The sequence below is a fragment of the Electrona antarctica genome (assembly GCF_951216825.1).
Source record: "Electrona antarctica genome assembly, chromosome: 18".
NCBI classification, from domain to species: domain Eukaryota; kingdom Metazoa; phylum Chordata; class Actinopteri; order Myctophiformes; family Myctophidae; genus Electrona; species Electrona antarctica.
The window spans coordinates 5,210,472-5,233,447 of NC_136799.1; the positions used below are offsets into that span (position 1 = coordinate 5,210,472).

Genomic DNA, 22,976 nt, shown 5'->3' on the forward strand with positions numbered 1-22,976 from the left:
TCAAAACGCGTCGCACTGCGACGCGTATTTGAATTGAAAACCTGAATATTTTTTTTTGCTATTTTTGAATTGGAATCCTGAAAAGTAAAATTTGTATTTAATTTCAAATACATACACACGTTATAGTTATGTTAACTTTATGAACTAAATACAAATACATTGGACATATAAAAAAGACAATAACATTTTAATACTGCTCATTAAGCTACTAAAGCTGGTCATGTTTGCATGATTGGAATTGTAACTGAAATAAAAGAGCTTTATCAGCATCCCAATATTAACCTGAGGGCTGCATTAAGTGAAGGTGGGGGCCGCATGTGGCCCATGTATGGTCTGGACACTTCATTAAGTGAAGGTAGGGGCCGCATGTGGCCCATATATTAACCTGAGGGCCGCATTAAGTGAAGGTGGGGCCGCATGTGGCCCATGTATGGTCTGGACACTTCATTAAGTGAAGGTGGGGGCCGCATGTGGCCCATGTATGGTCTGGACACTTCATTAAGTGAAGGTGGGGGCCGCATGTGGCCCATGTTAACCTGAGGGCCGCATTAAGTGAAGGTGGGGGCCGCATGTGGCCCATGTATGGTCTGGACACTTCATTAAGTGAAGGTGGGGGCCGCATGTGGCCCATGTATTAACCTGAGGGCCGCATTAAGTGAAGGTGGGGGCCGCATGTGGCCCATGTATGGTCTGGACACTTCATTAAGTGAAGGTGGGGGCCGCATGTGGCCCATGTATGGTCTGGACACTTCATTAAGTGAAGGTGGGGGCCGCATGTAGCCCATGTATGGTCTGGACACTTCATTAAGTGAAGGTGGGGGCCGCATGTGGCCCATGTATTAACCTGAGGGCCGCATTAAGTGAAGGTGGGGGCCGCATGTGGCCCATGTATGGTCTGGACACTTCATTAAGTGAAGGTGGGGGCCGCATGTGGCCCATGTATGGTCTGGACACTTCATTAAGTGAAGGTGGGGGCCGCATGTGGCCCATGTATGGTCTGGACACTTCATTAAGTGAAGGTGGGGGCCGCATGTGGCCCATGTTAACCTGAGGGCCGCATTAAGTGAAGGTGGGGGCCGCATGTGGCCCATGTATGGTCTGGACACTTCATTAAGTGAAGGTGGGGGCCGCATGTGGCCCATGTTAACCTGAGGGCCGCATTAAGTGAAGGTGGGGGCCGCATGTGGCCCATGTATGGTCTGGACACTTCTGAACGCAAAAGGTATACCAGCAAGAACACCGGCGAGAACACAAAGCCACTGCTTTAGACACCCAATCATGTCACCACCCCACAGTATGAAGGACCGCCCTCAAAGATTCTGGATTGGTTCTGCATTGCACTCTGATCGTTTCCACCCAGTCTTAGCAATGAAAGCCGAGCGATTACATCATCCTCTAGTTGAATACATACACACATACACTATAGTTAGACAATCATTGGTAATTTTCCAGCTGCTGCAGCTGACAAACAACCTGTTCCTCAGGGATGACACTGACTGTTATTCTGGCTGTGTTCCACCAACACAATGGAAATTAGATAAACATGAAGAAGAAATATTTCAAAATCAGTCATAAAAGCATACAATTATATGAAATAAAGTACATGACAAGGCAAGTGTCCAGTAAAATTGCAAATATGAACACAATTTCTAGAAAATATGCAAAAGTATAAAATTCATGCACATGCACATTCACATTCACTACTCTATCCATCTACTTGCCAGTCGGGTGAGAGAGACGCACATTATTCGATTTGATGCCCCGGAAATGCTTTGGCCATGTATCGCCACGCACAAGTGGGTGAGAGGGTGAGAGAGTCGCGCCATCTCTGTTCACTTCATGGGGCCAGTGCAATGGCGGCTCCAGGCAGCTATATGGGGAGCCGAAAAAGTTACAAATCCCTCGACAGGCTGTGAGCATTTCATGCGTGCGCAGTACCAGACGTGTAACTAGATGTCAGTGGGCCCCAACGCAGGCTGATCAGTGAGTGCCCCCGTCAGCAGCCCCCAACCACCCCCCCGCCCGTGCGCGCGCGCGGTCGTCGGTGAACGTAGCCCAAAAGGACTGTTTTTGGCTTGTAAACAGCACAGCGGGGCACTGTACAGCAGTTTTGACGGTACCTGTCGCGATTGCAATCAGAGCAACAGCTGCAGCCTGTAAAAACAAGCCCAAACTGCGTGTTGGTTTATAAACAGCGGGGCACTGTACAGTTGTAGTTGCGATTTGTGAACGTACCTGGCTGTCGGGACTCGAGACTGGGAAAGCCCACTGCAAACTTGCCACAGACACTTCTGACTGACTGACTTCCTATACACGTTATCATTGGGAGGCGGGGGCCGCGGTGTGCCTATGATGTGTGTGTGTGCTAGCAGCAGCCACACCACCAGGCTCCGCCAAACTTTGTTCAACTCAACTGTCATTGCATATATGTATGTGTTTATAACTTTATTTTACAGGCGGCATGGTTGGGCGGCCGTGTGCCCCCCTTGCCTCTGGGCCCCCACGCAGTCGCGTGGTGACTCGACTCGTACTAACCACGAAACATTAAATATCAATAAAATAAACGTAATTAACATTCAGTTTCTGTTGTGTGACGGGCAGATTCAGCCACCCTGCCTACCCGGAAATGTAGTCTCTGGGTTGTTTGAATCGTTTCTAACGCTTATTTTGTTACTCTTTGGGTATATTTGTACAGTTCCACCTTCAGTCGATGCTTCATATCCATATGAGTGAAAAGGCCGGGGTGATCGGTTTATTTTTCAAACACAGTTCTTATATGAGGCGATCTAAAATCCCCCTATGGAGATTACAATGCAAATAAAAAGTACACGAACCTGTGGACTGACGCCCTCTACTGACAGTGACGTCGGGACTTCGGTGCTCTATTCCTTTACGGCTAAGGACCAACGCTATCTCTTGCCATAGAAAGTCACAAATTAAATCCGATCATTGGGCGCGTGACGGCTCACTATGGACAGCGCTCGAATGCTTTAGAGATACAGGGCTTTGAAAATACAGTTATAATGGAGGCTCAATGGAGCTGGATGGAAAGAACCCCACAGCTGGTGGAGACGGAGACGTTGCTAGCAACTGGAGCAATGCTAAAAGGTAAATTGGCGGTCACCGCTTTCATTTATGAAGTATAGGGGGGGGGGGGGGGGTGGCGGGTACGAACATGTACGTAGCTGGCACCTGCCGTATGGGGTCCGAATATGTTCGTAGATGGCAGAAAACGAACTAACTATATGAACTAACTATATGTCTAAACCTAATCCCAGTGAAAGTGGGCCTATACCTAACACTAATCCAGGCCCGGCGAATGCCGCTGGGCATAGTGGGCAATTGCCCAGGGCGCCAACCACTGGGGGGCGCCAACTACAGACGGACGGATGGTTTGTCCGTCTGTCCGTCTGTTGTGTTTACGGTGACAGTTGACGCGGCCTCTCTCTCATGCTGTTAAGTTACAACTTACACCCATTTCCTTTTAATAACCTGGGTAAAATGTACAGCATTGGGAGGCAAATGGAAGGCCCTTGTTATTGTGAAGGGGCAGAGGATGCAGGTGCTGTTGTTGCTGCGTGTCGAGACATTTTCGATGGGGGGGGGGGGGGGGGGGGGGGGGGGACCTCAGAGGGGGGTTGCCCAGGGCGCCAGTTAGCCCAGCCCCGTGCCTGTTGCTGCGTGTCGAGACATTTTCGATGTCTCGATGGGTGTTGTTGGGAAAGATTACGTAATGTGGGGATGGCATATAGTGTGTGTATAAAACGTAGCAAGTGGACAAAGTAGTGGTCAGAGAGGGTATAGGAGGGCAGTCATGAGGGCTTCTCCAGACATACACTTGCTTTCACACCTGTACAGTTTATTCATATTGTTCACTTCATTCTCTGCTGCTTTGTCTTCCTCGCCATCACCTTCCTCTTCTTGTGAGTTACAGGCACAGTTTAATCTCAGCAGGATCTACAGGGCTGGAGACGTCATTCTGGGTGGCGTGTTTCCCTTCTACTACCAGCCTGCCTTCCCTGAGTCACCTTTCACCTCCAAGCCACACTACCCCACTTGCAAAGGGTGAGTATCATCACACATGCAATGAATAAGCGAGCATCCGAACAGGGAACTTCACTTGTTCTAATAGATATAGTACCATATTAAACTATTAAGACTATTAAAACCAGATTCTACAAAATGTCATCTAAATCCTGTTTCTGTAGCAGTGGTTCTCAAACCTTTCCCATGTCTCCCAAGGACCCCCAGAATAATATATGTATTTGGCTGCCGACCCCCATCTCAAAATATGTTGTTAACTTCCAGGGACCGCCCCCAGAAGAAAATATGAGTTTAAAACGTTTGCTGTGAAAGAATATATATTGAAAAATTTGCACACATTTTCACGATTTAGCAGATCTAGCACATCTACAAGCTTGTAGCGTGGCACTCTGTGCCGCACTATGAGCTTGCAGATCTGCTATTTTTCAACAGATAAAAGTTTAAAATAATCGTTAAAGTGGTTAAAAGCTATAAGGTGACACAGATCACAGTGATATTGTGTGTGTGTGTGTGTGTGTGTGTGTGTGTGTGTGTGTGTGTGTGTGTGTGTGTGTGTGTGTGTGTGTGTGTGTGTGTGTGTGTGTGTGTGTGTGTGTGTGTGTGTGTGTGTGCGCGCGTGCGTGTGCATGTGTGCGTGTGTGTGGTGAGGTTTCTCATTGAAGGGTTCAAGTGGTCCCAGGTCATGACCTTTGCCATTGCAGAGATCAACAGAAACCCCAGGCTGTTGCCCAACGTGACTCTGGGATACACGCTCTATGACAGCTGCATCCCGCACGGAGGGGTCCCCGCAGCGCTGACCCTGGTCAGCGCGACAGAGAAGGTGCTTAGACTGGATGAGAGCTGCGCCGGGTCCCCTCCTATGCTGGGCATTGTGGGTGGAACCATCTCCAATTCCATTCACTTCTCTAGACTGTTAGGTTCATACAGAGTGCCCACGGTAAGTCATCCACTTAGAAAGAGAACCCCCATCAACAAATTTGATATGATGTTTAAGGGCGGGAACCCCTTTTGGTGTTTAAAGCATTGTGTTATACTTTAGCTATTGAAAAATAGCAGATCTACAAGATCAGAGTGTCGCGCTATGAGCTTGTAGGTCTGCTATTTTTGAAAAATCGTGAAAATGTGGTGCAAATCTTTGAATATATATTCTTTCAGAGCGAACGCTTTTAACTCATATCTTTACTTCTGGGGGGGGGGGTCCATGGAACAACATATTTTCAGATGGGAAAAAGTGCATCTATATGGTTTTTATAGGGCAATATACAGACTTATAACTGAAGTAACGTGTGCATAAAGTGCAGTATTGATTTCAAGTAATGCAGGATAGGCCGTCACGGACGGTATAGTTCGGGCCAGACTTGTAGTCAGATGTACAATTATCATAATTAATATTACTATTGTCATTTTGTAAGGAACTGCACTCAAGTGGAAATTGGTAAGCAGCAAACACATTTTGTTTCCTCCCCGCTTTGCTCTCATGCGCTTTGCAGACTCACTCCCAATTTTCTGCCCGTAATCTGAAGACCCACGTGCCTCTTCAGAGTGCACCACACCCACCCCATGGCACTAAACTCTCCCTGGCATGTAGGCCCATAGATATATATAAACTCTAGATGGCTCAAGGCGGAGTTTCTGACGTCGTTCACCCGGCAGCCATCTTACTTCGGGGCTACAGTACGCTAGTTTTTTATTCCTAGGATAGCTCAGGTTTAGGAGCGCTCGTTTTACCGCTCCGCCACATCTTTTACTACCGCGGATTTTTTAATAGTTTTTGGATTAAGGTTGGTGAGGGGGACGTTAATAGTTTTTGGATTAAGGTTGGTGAGGGATGCGTTGCTCCCCTGCTTGCGGTTATGTTTAGGTTAGAGTTAGAGATAGGGTTAGTACTAGTCATAGAGTACTAGTAGGCATAAACACTTGTGTGCGGTCCAAAACACAGACCCAGCGCTTCCTACTCCACTGACAACCAATCACAGCGCTCCAAATTCCCTCCCATCATAGGAATAAAAAACTCGCCTACAGTACAGTATGTTCAATGGCAGCTCAAACAGAAACAGTCATAACTCGCTCAAATCTTGACGGATTTACAAACGGGTTGGTTTATTACAAACGTTGTCAACGTGGCTATGATTCAGGACGCTTATCTGCTTTATTTTTTATTTTTTATATGAACGTCGTATAAAAGCATATAAGTATGCGGACGTCTCTGACGTTTATAACAAACCAAACCGTTTGAAAATCGATTGAAAATTGAGCAAGTTATGGTCATTTAAGAGTACATGCCCCATATACACAATGTTATGTGGCCCGAGGTAAGATGGCCGCCACGTAACGACGTCGCTCTCCATTGGCCAACAGCGCGGGTGAGCTATCTAGAGTTTATATATATCTATGTGTAGGCCTACCCTTGAATTCTTGCCAACTTCTCTCTTGATTGATGCTAGCGACTGACCAAGACATATAGGCTACTGTGCAGAACTGCAGACATATCTTGGTCTCTCGTTCTCTTCTGTGTGTGTGTGTGTGTGTGTGTGTGTGTGTGTGTGTGTGTGTGTGTGTGTGTGTGTGTGTGTGTGTGTGTGTGTGTGTGTGTGTGTGTGTGTGTGTGTGAGAAAATGGTAAAAAAAAAAGGAAATGAAAAGTTGATAAATATAAAACATAATAAAATCACTATAATTGATTATTTCCACCATGTGTTTAGACCAAATGTATTTGTTTTGCCTGTTGCATCAAAGTTTTATCAGTTTGCTTTGTCATTGCTTGTTTTAGTATAATAAAAAAGGGTATAAGCTATGGCTTCAGCCTACACCTTTTCGGTCCAAATATTTTCTGTAAAGTTTTGTTTGTGATCAACCCTGTACGTACATGTACCGTGTACATGATTTGGTATCCGGAGAACTCGCCAGTTTACCAACTCGCCGCAGCGAAGATTCTTCATCAATGTCTTCATCGTTATGCTAACATGCTGTCTTCATCAGTGTAGTATGTCAAACCCACAGATGTTATAGTTCATTTCCAAAATTATTTTGTGCAATTAGATGGTCAGCTATTCAATGATAAAAGGTTGACTATGTGAATACCAATGATAGTAGGCCTACCAATTCAGGACATCGTTTACTAATGAATTACATTGTTTCGGTACTTTAGCATCCTCTCTCTCTCTCAATTCAATGCAATTTAAATGAAGGTGAAGTCAAACTAAAATGCACTAAACCGTGTGCGAGTCGATAAACTGGCGAGTTCTCCGGTATCCCATGATTTAAGACCAAAAATAAACTATTCATTCAAACCATTCATTTGTTAAATTGCAGGGTGACATTTCTCAAAACAGTGTGTGTGTGTGTGTGTGTGTGTGTGTGTGTGTGTGTGTGTGTGTGTGTGTGTGTGTGTGTGTGTGTGTGTGTGTGTGTGTGTGTGTGTGTGTGTGTGTGTGTGTGTGTGTGTCAGGTCAGCAGCATAGCCACCTGCCCCTGTCTGAGTGAGAGGAACCAGTTCCCGACCTTCTACCGAACAATGCCGAGCGACGCCTTCCAGGTAAACCGATACAGAAAAATATATATACGATGATGTCAAGTAGTTCAAGTTCCACACTGTAGTGCAGTACTACTCAACCTGTGGACCAAGTTCCACACTGTAGTGCAGTACTACTCAACCTGTGGACCAAGTTCCACACTGCAGTGCAGTACTACTCAACCTGTGGACCAAGTTCCACACTGTAGTGCAGTACTACTCAACCTGTGGACCAAGTTCCACACTGTAGTGCAGTACTACTCAACCTGTGGACCAAGTTCCACACTGTAGTGCAGTACTACTCAACCTGTGGACCAAGTTCCACACTGTAGTGCAGTACTACTCAACCTGTGGACCAAGTTCCACACTGTAGTGCAGTACTACTCAACCTGTGGACCAAGTTCCACACTGTAGTGCAGTACTACTCAACCTGTGGACCAAGTTCCACACTGTAGTGCAGTACTACTCAACCTGTGGACCAAGTTCCACACTGTAGTGCAGTACTACTCAACCTGTGGACCAAGTTCCACACTGTAGTGCAGTACTACTCAACCTGTGGACCCGTGGGCCGCATGCGGTCCCTGCTTAACCCATTTAGACCTGGGAACGATTCTACAAATGTCTTCTAAATCATGTCAAGGACCTCCAAAAATATCTGCATTTGGCCGCCGACCCCCATCTGACATGTTGTTCCAGGGACCCCCCCCCCCCCCAGAAGCAAAGATTTGAGTTAAAAACGTTGGCTCTGAAAGAATATATATTTGCGCCACATTTTCACGATTTTTCAAAAATAGCAGACCTACAAGCTCGTAGCGCGGCACTCGGTGCCACGCTATGAGCTTGTAGATCTGCTATTTTTCCAACAGATAAAGTATAACATAATGCTTTAAACACCAAAAGGGGTTCCCAACTTCCCGCCCAGAATGGGTTAATGCGTCTGTGGCCCATCATGGTCATAGACTCATACCAATACAAATATAATTCGTTATTTTCGTTGTTTAGAACAAGGATTGAAGGTATTGTATTTTAATCAAAATGCACATTCTCGAGGCAGGGTTGGCGAAAGGGCCTTTCTGTGTGGAGTTTGCATGTTCTCCCTGTGTCCCCTAGGGTAGGTACCCTCACATGTTCTCCCCGTGTCCCCTAGGGTAGGTACCCTCACATGTTCTCCCCGTGTCCCCTAGGGTAGGTACCCTCACATGTTCTCCCCGTGTCCCCTAGGTACCCTCACATGTTCTCCCCGTGTCCCCTAGGGTAGGTACCCTCACAAAAAACATGCAGTAATCCTGGTCTCTAAACTGGGGAAAGGAACTGGTTGGAATAACGTGTTCCTTCCACGTGCTACGTCCAACCAGGGAAACTCCCCCCTGTCAGGTGTAAAGGAGCAACTTGGACACTCAGGCATGAAGGAAGCATGAGTTCAAGTCCGTTGCTCTCCCCATGTCCCCCATATATGGGGACTAGGTTGGCGGAGGGTGTGTAGAGCTCAGGGTCACATTAGATAATTGACACAGGGGTGAAAAATGGGTTACAAAATCGTGGGATAAAAACATTATTAATAAAAATGCACATTATGTTGATTTCATTCTCCCTCCAAACCAGGTGAGAGCTGTGCTCCACATCCTGAGGCGTCTCGGGTGGACCTGGGTGGGCCTTCTGTTTGTGGACAACGAGGTCATCAACAAGCTGGCCCTGTCCTTCCAGTCGGAGCTGGACCGCTCCGGCCTGGCCTGCCTGGCCTACGTGGAGGTTCTGCCCTTTGAGCAGCAGAAGAACGACCCGGCCAAGCTGGAGAGGGTCGTCAACGTGATGAAGAGGTCCACGGCTCGCGTGGTCCTCTCCTTTATATACGCACCCCATATGGTTTTGCTGATGGAAGAGGTTGGTGTCTAGGGTCGTTTTTACTAGTTGACTAGTATACTAGTCGACTAGTCGTTTAACTACCTATTATGTAAAAGAAAAAAAAAGAAAAGAAAGAAAACGAAAAAATACCTTTTTTTTGGAAATAAATATTTGTACATTTAAAAACTGTGTACATTGGTGACTATAACTATAATCTACCTGATCTTGAGGCCTACAAAATCGGGGGAAAAAAACAACTAGTAGCCTACCAACAAGGTCGACTAGTGGATTTACTATAGTCGATTAGTTGAATAGTCGACAACCCTATCGGTGTCAAATTGTTATAATGATCATCCATCCATCTCAGTGGTACTCAACCTCTTCAGGCCGTGACCACCCAAAATATTCCTATTTGAACTGGGGACCGCCTTCCACCCTGACAAGCACTTGGAATTGTAGGAGTCGACCGAGGCATTGCATTTAGTTTGACTCGGTTCCACAGATAAATATTGTGAAAATAGCTGATGTACAAGCTCACAACGTCTCACGCAGCGAGGCGTAAGGCGTTGTGAGCTCACAACGTCTCACGCAGCGAGGCGTAAGGCGTTGTGAGCTCACAACGTCTCACGCAGCGAGGCGTAAGGCGTTGTGAGCTCACAACGTCTCACGCAGCGAGGCGTAAGGCGTTGTGAGCTTGTAGATCAGCTATTTTCCACTTTTTTGCCTCTTTCTTAATGTTTCCTCTTTCTTATCTAATTTGGCATTTTGGCCCAACGTTCGACCCGTTTTTATTGTATCGATTGTCGTTTACTTTTGATGTTGTATAAATGGTATTTCTCTTTTCTCTCTTTTTTGAGAACTACTAATCTATCTATCTGTCTGTGGCAATTCTCTGATGAATTGAAAATGGTGTGGACCCTATTGGAAACAAGTCTAATGCTTTATGGTGTCGTCCACAGTTATAACAGTTTTTTTTTATTGAGTTGTGCTTGAAACGTACTGCAATTCTGCAAACTGTTAAACAATTCTGGGCGGGAACCCCTTTTTGGAGTTTTAAGCATTATGTTATACTTTAGCTATTGAAAAATAGCAGATCTACAAGCTCATAGCACGGCACGAGTACCGCGCAACGAGCTTGTAGATCTGCCATTTTTGAAACATCGTGAAAATGTGGCGCAATTTCAGAGCGAACATTTTTTACTCAAAACGTTGCTTCTAAGGGGTTCCCTGGAACAACATATTTTCAGATGGGGGTCGGTGGACAAATATAATTTTGGGGCTCCTTGACGTGAAAATGTTTGAGAACGACTGACAGTTTTTCAGAAAACAGAAAAACGGGTTAATAAATACTTCTTACAATGAATCAATGAATTCTATTTCGACAGGTGATAAAGCAGAACGTGACAGGCTTGCAGTGGATCGCCACTTGGTTCTGGTCAGACTATGTCAGACTGATGTCCCGTAAGTACACGGCGTACCTGGGAGGCACCCTGGGCTTTAACATCCGCCGTGGAGCAATGCCTGGCCTCAGGGACTACATGCTGAAAATACAACCTGGCAATGACCCTGACAACAGACACGAACATAATATGGTATGTACTGTACTACAGACACGAACATAGCATGGTATGTACTCTACTACAGACACGAACATAGCATGGTATGAACTGTACACAGACACGAACATAGCATGGTATGAACTGTACACAGACACGAACATAGCATGGTATGAACTGTACACAGACACGAACATAGCATGGTATGAACTGTACAACAGACACGAACATAGCATGGTATGAACTGTACACAGACACGAACATAGCATGGTATGAACTGTACAACAGACACGAACATAGCATGGTATGAACTGTACACAGACACGAACATAGCATGGTATGAACTGTACAACAGACACGAACATAGCATGGTATGAACTGTACACAGACACGAACATAGCATGGTATGTACTGTACTACAGACACGAACATAGCATGGTATGTACTCTACTACAGACACGAACATAGCATGGTATGTACTGTACTACAGACACGAACATAGCATGGTATGAATTCTACTACAGACACGAACATAGCATGGTATGTATGTACTCTACTACAGACACGAACATAGCATGGTATGTACTCTACTACAGACACGGACATAGCATGGTATGTATGTACTCTACTACAGACACGAACATAGCATGGTATGAACTGTACTACAGACACGAACATAGCATGGTATGTACTCTACTACAGACACGAACATAGCATGGTATGTATGTACTCTACTACAGACACGAACATAGCATGGTATGAACTGTACACAGACACGAACATAGCATGGTATGAATTCTACTACAGACACGAACATAGCATGGTATGTACTCTACTACAGACACGAACATAGCATGGTATGAATTCTACTACAGACACGAACATAGCATGGTATGAACTGTACACAGACACGAACATAGCATGGTATGTACTGTACTACAGACACGAACATAGCATGGTATGTATGTATTATACTACAGACACGAACATAGCATGGTATGTACTCTACTACAGACACGAACATAGCATGGTATGTATGTACTCTACTACAGACACGAACATAGCATGGTATGTATGTACTCTACTACAGACACGAACATAGCATGGTATGTATGTACTCTACTACAGACACGAACATAGCATGGTATGTATGTACTCTACTACAGACACGAACATAGCATGGTATGAATTCTACTACAGACACGAACATAGCATGGTATGTACTCTACTACAGACACGAACATAGCATGGTATGAATTCTACTACAGACACGAACATAGCATGGTATGAACTGTACTACAGACACGAACATAGCATGGTATGTACTCTACTACAGACACGAACATAGCATGGTATGTACTCTACTACAGACACGAACATAGCATGGTATGTACTCTACTACAGACACGAACATAGCATGGTATGAACTGTACTACAGACACGAACATAGCATGGTATGAACTGTACTACAGACACGAACATAGCATGGTATGAACTGTACTACAGACACGAACATAGCATGGTATGAACTGTACTACAGACACGAACATAGCATGGTATGAACTGTACTACAGACACGAACATAGCATGGTATGAACTGTACTACAGACACGAACATAGCATGGTATGAACTGTACTACAGACACGAACATAGCATGGTATGTACTGTACTACAGACACGAACATAGCATGGTATGTACTGTACTACAGACACGAACATAGCATGGTATGAACTGTACTACAGACACGAACATAGCATGGTATGTACTGTACTACAGACACGAACATAGCATGGTATGAACTGTACTACAGACACGAACATAGCATGGTATGAACTGTACTACAGACACGAACATAGCATGGTATGTACTGTACTACAGACACGAACATAGCATGGTATGAACTGTACTACAGACACGAACATAGCATGGTATGAACTGTACTACAGACACGAACATAGCATGGTATGAACTGTACTACAGACACGAACATAGCATGGTATGTACTGTACTACAGACACGAACATAGCATGGTATGAACTCTACTACAGACACGAACATAGCATGGTATGAACTCTACTACAGACACGAACATAGCATGGTATGAACTCTACTACAGACACGAACATAGCATGGTATGAACTGTACTACAGACACGAACATAGCATGGTATGAACTCCACTACAGACACGAACATAGCATGGTATGTACTGCAGTGTTGTTTTCGGCAGCAAATTTTGATTTTAGTTTTAGTCATATAGTCTCTTGAATAGTTTTCATTTAGGTTTAGTCACCCGGAATGTCTTAGTGTTAGTCTAGTTTCAGTCGACAGAATATCATACGATTTTAGTTGACTAAATCTACAGTTGATTTAGTCGAAAATGAATTTTGGCAGGCCTTGATGCCGTTGTAATGACTGTTTTATACACTTGCTGAAAATAGCCGATCTACAAGCTCACAACGCGTTGCGGCGCGACATGTTGTGAGCTTGTAGATCTGCTATTTTCAGCATGCAACCAAGTGTAAAATGACTTATACCGGATCTCTTGTCCACTAGTCCCTTCCTAACATTTTAGTCTAGTTTTTATTTGTTGACGACATTGTCAATTTAGTCTCAGTTTTAGTCATCATGGCTTAGTTTTCATTTAGTTTCCGTCAGTGGAAAAAGGTAGTCGACGAACATTTTTCATCTTAGTTTTAGTCGACTGTGAGAGGGAGGATGACTGATTTAAGCAGTCACACCTGGCCTGAGTCAAACTAGAACTGGACTCAGAGCTGGGTGTGGCTGCGCACCTGTTGTGCATGGACTTGATCAAGGCACAACAGGATAAATCAGTCATCTCCACAAATACACAGGAGAGCAGATGGTTCTCCACTGTCCGGACAGAGCCTCTTTTGAGTGTTTGTGGAGATTTATCCTGTTGTGCCTTTGATCAGGTCCATGATGCACAACAGGTGCGCAGCCACACCCAGCTCTGAGTCCAGTTCTAGTTTGACTCAGGCCAGGTGTGACTGCTTAAATCAGTCATCCTCCATCTCACATCGACGAAATCAACACTGATGTGCTGTACACAGACACAAACATAGCATGGTGTGTACTGTAGAATTTAAGCTGCCATTTAAAAACATACCTGTTTTTCTTTTCTTTTATCCCTTGAACCTTTAAGTACTTTAGTTGGAGTGTCCCAAGACTCAATAGAAGGGTCTCTCCTGTTTTCTCTCTACACAAATGCATAAACATTTGTTTTCTACAAATGCTCAAGTTGTTAAAGGGGCATTCCACTCATTTTCAACATTTTACTATGTCATTAATATACCTTAGAGCTGTTGTGTGGAAATAATAAAAAAGTCCCCCCCATTCTGTGTTTCCTAGAACTAGAGGTCTGAAAAAGTGAAACACATCTTGATGATGTCATCAAGATGTGTTTCACCATGTTAATGATTTTTTTCATAATTACAGTTCTGGGAAACACAGAATGGGGGGACTTTTTTATTATTTCCACACAACAGCTCTAAGGTATATTAATGACATAGTAAAATGTTGAAAATGGGTGGTTTTCCCCTATAATTTATCATGAAAAGTGTGCGTGTGCGTGTGTGTATATAACATTTTCTTCCCTGGCATTGTTTGTTTTTCTGTCGTCTGTCCAGATGTGTGTGTTGACTGTTTAATGGACCACAATGGAAACAAGTCTATTTGGCTTTCCAGGTGGTGCGTTTCCTTTTTTTCTGCTGTTAATATTCAGTCAATGCAATATTCAAGTTATTCAATGTATGCTTTGCGTGACATGTTGTGAGATGTCCAGGGGTCATCAACGTGTCCGTAGCACACGGACAAATGTGTCCGTAGCAAAGACTTGGTCTTGTATACGTGGTACATTTGTTATTTTATTTCTTGAGCAGTGCCTCCGCTCCATTATGCATGCTATGTGTGTCCCTACGTATGTATGTATGTATGTATGTATGCGTATCCCTGTGTCCCTGTGTCTGTCCGAGCACGGAAAGCTGCAACACGGTAACTCTGTCATTTCTCGACCGTTTCGGACGCGGGAAGGCTCGCCGGAACAGGGCAGGCCCCCTGAGCGTGTTGCTGGGGGGCCTGGATGTTCCGGGGACCCCCCGGGGTCCGCCACACGATAACTGTCATGTCTCTTTCCAAATATAATCAAAGTACAGTACAGAGCACAGTACGCTACAATACAGTACAGAACAGTAACTAAACAATAAATGTATAGTTGCACCGCTCAGTTCACAAAGGTGTGATTTTAGAACACCCAGTTACTAAACGCCAAGTCACCAGGTATTCTGCAGAATATGTATGACATTTACTACAACACTATGGCACATTAGGAGTCCAACTAGTACTAGTATAGTTCTCAAATGTTTTATTTGCAAGGACCCCCTTAACTCTGAGAGTACAAATGGAACCAATTGGACCCATTTGAACCTTCTCAGAGTTACATACCTCGACTTATGGTCATAAGGGCTAGCTCTCTATGTGTTTCTGGTAATTGTGACCGTAGGTCGGATAAGGGATTATTTTGACTGATACCTGTCCATTCAAACTGTAGACGGGCCTGCCCCATGAAGTTATTAGTGCAGCCGGCGAAAAGTAGAGTTCTCAACAGGCCCAGCCCTAGCTGGGCCCTCATCAAACCCTGTACACTCAAGACACTGCCCCCGCTGCCATCCTTTATATCCATATGGAGCTGGGCTGTTCTGATATTCTATATGTTGATCTGACCTCATCAAACCCTGTACACTCAAGACACTGCCCCCGCTGCCATCCTTTATATCCATATGGAGCTGGGCTGTTCTGATATTCTATATGTTGATCTGACCTCATCAAACCCTGTACACTCAAGACACTGCCCCCCATGGTCGCATGAAGGCAGTGAGGTCAAAATGAGCATATACTCTAATTGATGTGGGAATACTCTCCTTTAACACTGAGATCATTCACATTCTGGTTTTACATGATGTTGTCACGACGCTGTCAGCAAGCCGCAGACCGTATTAATGCTCAAAACGCAGAGCGTTTCCTTCGTTACAGCCTTTGTGGAAAGTGTGAACAGATCTTGGGTCTTGACGGTGCGTTTCCTCTCCAGGTGAGGCAGTTTTGGGAGCGCACGTTTCGGTGTAAATTTGCGCCCCTCCCGTCGGAGTGGGTGGACGCCGGGGGACGGGCGTGCACGGGACGAGAGGACCTGGGAACGGCGAAAACCTCTCTGTTGGACGAGCCCAACGGATTCATGTACAACGTGTACAAGGCCGTGTACACCCTGGCCCACGCCCTCCATGACGGCCTGCGGTGTGTGCCAGGACGAGGGCCTTTCACTGGGCACAGCTGTGCCACTCTGCAGACCATACAGCCATGGCAGGTGCGGGATTCATTCACACAGTTGAATTTTGAATTTAATTCTTGAATTGAATGAAGTAAATATGATATTGGTATTAAAAAAAATCAATGTAGTACAGGGGTCCTTAATAGGCGGACCGTGGTCGATGACCGGACCACCGCACACCTCTCTGCGGACCCTGGGCGAATTATAGTTCCCCTTTTGGACTGAGGCTAGTTACAATGGCTTTGTATAGGAAGGGGGCTGCCTATCACTTCCTCTGTAGCCTCGGAAACCCAGACGTTTTTATTTCCAGGGAGGAAAAAAAAGTCTGGGATCGAGTCCACTTCAATCCGGCATAGAGTAGCGCAAACATCGCTCACTCTCTGCTGATTTCTGATCAATTCAATTCAATTCAACTTTATTAGCAGACTCAGGTCCATAGGGATACATACACGGGGTTAACATACAAGAGATACAACAGGCAATAAAAATCATAAAAGCATGTAAAACAAATACAAAACTTACATAACTTAACCCACAGGTAGAACATACAGGCATTTTAGCCAGTATACCCTTAAACTAGATGTATAACGTGAACAGCTCACTGAGGGGCTTGAAAGCACTACAATGATACTGTTTGTTGACACATCCAGCCTTTTCATAAATTTAAACATTAGATTTCTTAGGAGTGCTTTAAAAGTCCTCACTCCAGCAGTGACAAACATCTGGCTAGCACTGCCCCCTCTGGGTTGTTTAAGAAGGAAGTATTCTCATGGCATCATTATATGCAACTTGCAACCTGTGCATGCTAGACTTTTTATAACATGACCACAGGTGTGCAGTATAAAGCGGTGTGCAATATGCCTTGAACAAGGACACTTTCACTTTAGTGGAACAATGACAGAACTTTCGGGCAATAGTGTTTGCTTGAGCATACAGCTTCCGACATTGTCTGTAAATATCATCGTCATCTGTCATTTGATCCGTAATAAAATGGCCAAGATATTTATACTTATTCCAGACCTCAAGACTATTGTCTGATAGTTTAAAGATAGGAAAGTTAAGGCGTTTGTCCTCTTTAGTTCTACATATTAGAACAGCGCTTTTGCTAGCATTATATTTTATATCATGTTCGTCTGCACCTTTGTTAAATTGACACACACACGCACACATGTACACACACACACTCCTCTCTCTCTGTGTCGCTCTAAGTAATTAGTCTCATGTCGCACAGCTGCGCATAGTTTCTCCCGGCGGAACCTGCCGGGAGCTGCCTATGCCATAAATAGCATAGGTGAGTTCCAGGCTACTTCCTCTGTGACCTCCCTCTGTCTTAAACCATCCTATCCTGACAGCCCTATCATCCAATTCTTGGAATCAGTGGTCCTTTCCACACCCATGGACACATCATGTTTCATCCTGTTGCCCAGCCTTTTGGTTCCTTCCTTTCTATTTTTTATTTTTTTTATTTGAAGTGAAATAACTATTTCACTATTGTGTATACCAGGGGTGGGCAACTTTGACGATGGAGAGGGCCACTATATTTCCACACTCACTCCCTAGGGCCATATATTACTGTCGTAGTAAAAATAGCCGATCTACAAGCTCAAAACGCGTCGCGCTGCGACGCGTTTTGAGCTTGTAGATCGGCTATTTTTGCTATTATTCGAATTGAAATCTTGAATTATTTTTTGCTATTTTTGAATTGGAATCCTGAAAATTTACATTTTTTTATGTAATTTCAAATGTCTTTAATTATACTTGTGTTGAGCAATGAGCTACTAATTTAGACTGAAGTAATTAAAGCGGGTCATGTTCGCATGTTGTGGAATTGTAAACAGCTGAAACCAATATTATATCAGTATTCTGACATTCACCTGAGGGCCACATTAAGTGAAGGTGGGGGCCGCATGTGGCCCCCGGGCCGCCAGTTGCCCATGTATGGTGTATACTGTATGCAGTCGTGTTTTGCTTTTCATAACTTTGCTCGTCGCCATTTCTTCTAGCTTATGTATTACCTGGAAGAGGTCAACTTCACCACGTCATTTGGTGACGATGTATCGTTTGACGAGAATGGTGACGCTTTACCAATATATGATGTGGTAAACTGGGCACTGCTCCCTGATGGAAGCACCAGTCAGCAGATTGTAGGTGTGTTCAAGAAGTCAGCCTCCGCGGGTGAACAACTCATCCTTGATGAAGACAGGATTTTCTGGAGCAGTGAAAATCCCACAAAGGTCACTTCCTCTTTCTACAATAGCTATAATGTTGAGCTGACGATGTGAATGTAATTTATTATCTCTGCTAGGCCGCCAGACAGGGACGCAGAGATTCTGTGTTCTCCCCTGTCCGTGTGTGTCTGTGTGTCTGTGTGTGCAGGTAAATCTCAGACCAGGCTGGACCAATCTTTGTAAAACACTCCACCATCAAATTGTTCAAATTCGCCTCATGGTTGTGTTATAACAGGTGGCTTCATTTTGGCCACCAATGTACAACAACAATACATGGCTCTTATTTCATCAATACTTTCACACACAAAAAAGATGAAACATAGATATCATGGAGGGCCCTATCGTAGGTGGTCAAAATCTGTGAAAAAACGTGGGTATTATTTAAAAATCACACCTGTGTGAACTGAGTGGTGCAACTCCCCTCTCCCCTCTCCCCCTGCCTCTCTCTCTCTGTCTCTCTCTCTCTCTCTCTCTGTAATTAGCAGGCAACAGTGCAACACTATCTCTCTCTCTGTTTCTGGCACAACAGCGCTACTTTTGCCCCTACTGGTACTCTAAACATAGTCACATAGGTTAGGACATAGTCACATAGGTTAGGACATAGTCACATAGGTTAGGACATAGTCACATAGGTTAGGACATTGCTGTTCCTTAGAGTGGTTGCACCACTCAAAAAGATATTCCTAAAAAATCACACCTGTGTGAAGTAAGGGGCGCTCTTATCATCGTACATCATCATGTCCACCCATTCCTGGGACATGGTCCAGAATGGTCCAAATAAATTAAATCCCATTGTGGGTGTGTGGGATTTTTCACTTCACTAAACATGGGTGAAATTCACCAAAACACCTGCCTGTTAAAAAGCCAGGGATGTGGGCCGGGAAACAAACCTGCCTTCTATGATGTCACTGAGCACCATGACGGTTCTGAAAGACCCACCCACCTCAGACATCAGCAACATTATGATGTCACTGAGCATCATGAAGGTACTGAAAGACCCACCCACCTCAGACATCAGCAACATTATGATGTCACTGAGCATCATGAAGGTACTGAAAGACCCGCCCACCTCAGACATCAGCAACATTATGATGTCACTGAGCATCATGAAGGTACTGAAAGACCCGCCCACCTCAGACATCAGCAACATTATGATGTCACTGAGCATCATGAAGGTACTGAAAGACCCGCCCACCTCAGACATCAGCAACATTATGATGTCACTGAGCATCATTAAGGTACTGAAAGACCCGCCCACCTCAGACATCAGCAACATTATGATGTCACTGAGCATCATGAAGGTATACTGAAAGACCCACCCACCTCAGACATCAGCAACATTATGATGATGTCACTGAGCATCATGAAGGTATACTGAAAGACCCACCCACCTCAGACATCAGCAACATTATGAAAATTACAAAAATACAATTGTCCGGGTGAAAACCACCCGTGTTTAGTGTTGTAGGGTTAAAACATACTATTGAGGGGCGCTAGCTATTAGTGTAGATTTTCGTCCTACACAAACATTACATTCCTATTGACAATGAATGGAGAATTTACGGCATACGTGGCTGAGCAAATCGGCTTACTGTCTATTTTTGAGGGGTGCTCTAGCCCCTCCTTTAAACAGCTTTTGTCCCCACACGTCTCAATATTTGCCGTTGATAATGAAAGGAGAAATCAGGTCAAATGTCCGCCAAATATGACGTAAATTTAACCAACCAATCACAGAAATGCAGTTGTTCATGAGATGCGGTATGATGATGTATAATGAAATGAAATGAAATGAAATGAAATGAAATGAAATTATTACTATATTTACCCAGGGTATCTGGGCTAAGCTCAAGAACTTGTTTCCAGCCAGGCCCTGCTCATAGAACACATTTCATCGTAGTGGTTCAATGCCTTGTTCAAGGGCACTTCAGCGGTGGTGAATTTAAAGTGTCGGACCGCTGATTCGAACTGGCGACCTTCCGGTATCAAGACCGCTCCGCTATCCGTTCGGCCACCGCTGCCACTAACACAAGAGCGCCCCTCACTTCACGCGGGTGTAGACTGAAATTGATCACTGTGGCTTTCCTCATCTCTTCTCCCTTCTGGCTCCAAAACTATGGAATGCACTTCCCATTACAATCAGAACTGCAGCCTCACTCCCTATCTTCCGCCGTAGTCTGAAAACCCACCTTTTCAGACTCCATCATGGCCCGTAGCACTTGCCCTAGCCCCTTAGATAGCACTTTATGTAGACTTAGATAGCATTAGATAGCATTTTATACAGACTTATAGCATGTTACATAGACAGCACTAGAATTGCTTTTTATGTAGCACTTTATAGTATATGTATTAATGATATAGTACTGTATAGTATATTATGTATAGTTTATACATATAGTTTCATTATATAGATATATTCCACTGTTATGTTCTTAGCTTACGCATGTTTCATGATAACTACTATGATGTATTGCCATGCTTTTTGTTCTTGCTTAATGTAAATCGCTCTGGATTAAGAGCGTCTGCTAAATGTCTAAATTGTAAATTGTAGCCTCCTCGGTCAGTGTGCCGCGCTGAGAGCTGTTCCCCTGGAACCCGTGTGGCCATAAGGAAAGGGGAACCAGTCTGCTGCTTTGACTGCATCGCTTGCTCTGAGGGAGAGATCAGCAATGAGACTGGTAGGTTTACATTGTGTCAGTAGACACAATGAGACTGGTAGGTTTACATTGTGTCAGTAGACACAATGAGACTGGTAGGTTTACATTGTGTCGGTAGACACAATGAGACTGGTAGGTTTACATTGTGTCAGTAGACACAATGAGACTGGTAGGTTTACATTGTGTCAGTAGGTCGTCTGGTAGGTTTACATTGTGTCAGTAGGTCATCTTTTAGTCATTAGTCTCTTGAATAGAGGGTATGCGCGTGACATCATCATCAAACCAGGAAGTTATGCAGGAACGCCTACTGAGTGGCAAAGAACTACTTTCTGGCCTTGACAGCCCATACATCCACACAGAAAAGTCATATCTGATTGCATTAAACAACATTAAACAATGTTAAACTCACTTTGCATGTTGCTTTGCCACTCGATTTGCCACTCGATGTGCCATTCACTTTTAAGTATGTGCATACCCTCTAGTTTTTTTATTTAGTTTTAGTCACATTTTAGTCACCTGTAATGTCTTAGTGTTAAGTCTAGTTTTAGTCGACTGAATATCATACGATTTTAGTCGACTAAATCTGCAGTTGATTTAGTCGAACAAAAATTTTGGCGGGCCTCGATGCCCGCCAAAATCGATGCTGAAAATAGCAGATATACAAGCCCACAACGCGTCGCAGCACGACGTGTTGTGAACTTGTAGATCTGCTATTTTCAGCATGCAACTAATTGTAAAATGACTTATACTGGATCTCTTGTCCACTAGTCCCTTCCTAACATTTTAGTCTAGTTTCTATTTGTTGACGAAATAGTCATCATAGCTTAGTTTTAATTTAGTTTCCATTTAATTTTCGTCAGTGGAAAAAGGTAGTCGACGAACATTTTTCGTCTTAGTTTTAGTCGACGAAATCAACACTCTGCTGTACTTGTATGTCCATTTAACATTGCCCCTCCTTGTTATAGACTCCACAGAGTGCACCAGTTGTCCAGAGGGCTTCTGGTCCAATCCCCAGCGTGACCGCTGTGTCCCTAAGGCCGTGGAGTTCCTCTCCTACCACGAGGCCATGGGCATCTCCTTGACAACCATCGCATTGCTAGGCACGTGTATGTGTGCCATTGTCCTGGGGATCTTCATCCACTATCGAAACACACCCATGGTGCGCGCCAACAACTCCGAACTCAGCTTCCAACTCCTAATGGCACTCAAACTGTGCTTCATGTGTTCACTCCTGTTCATCGGACGTCCCCGACTCTGGACTTGTCAACTGAGGCATGCGGCGTTTGGGATCAGCTTCGTGCTGTGTGTCTCGTGTATCCTGGTAAAGACCATGGTGGTGTTGGCTGTGTTCAAATCCTCCAAGCCTGGGAGTGGAGACATCTTGAGGTTGTTTGGTGCCATGCAGCAAAGAGGAACAGTTCTGGCTCTTACTTTCATCCAGGCGATAATCTGCATAGTCTGGCTTGTGTCTGCCTCGCCGACTCCTCATAAAAACACACAATACCACAGTGACAAGATAGTCTATGAATGTGCTGTGGGATCAACAGTTGCTTTCGCAGTGTTGTTAGGTTATATTGGTATACTGGCACTCCTCAGCTTCGTCCTGGCATTCATGGCAAGGAATCTCCCAGACAACTTCAATGAAGCCAAGCTAATCACCTTCAGCATGTTGATCTTCTGTGCCGTGTGGATAGCCTTCATCCCAGCATACATCAGCTCTCCAGGCAAATATGCAGATGTGGTGGAAGTGTTTGCTATTTTAGCATCTAGTTTTGGTTTATTGTTGGCATTGTTTGGT

At 44.5% G+C, this 22,976-nt stretch overlaps 1 protein-coding gene across 1 annotated transcript; it reads left to right on the forward strand.

Annotated features, from left to right (window-relative positions):
• Nucleotides 1-3,034: 3,034 nt before the first annotated feature.
• Nucleotides 3,035-22,746, forward strand: LOC306942691 (extracellular calcium-sensing receptor-like; the record flags this gene model as incomplete). Its single annotated transcript, XM_079528700.1, has 9 exons — nt 3,035-3,108; nt 3,955-4,065; nt 4,693-4,981; nt 9,157-9,435; nt 10,782-10,988; nt 16,060-16,332; nt 21,073-21,199; nt 22,144-22,499; nt 22,726-22,746. 9 exons carry the CDS (start codon nt 3,035-3,037, stop codon nt 22,744-22,746), a joined length of 1,737 nt encoding a protein of 578 aa, XP_079384826.1.
• Between the last annotated feature and the right edge of the window lie 230 nt (nt 22,747-22,976).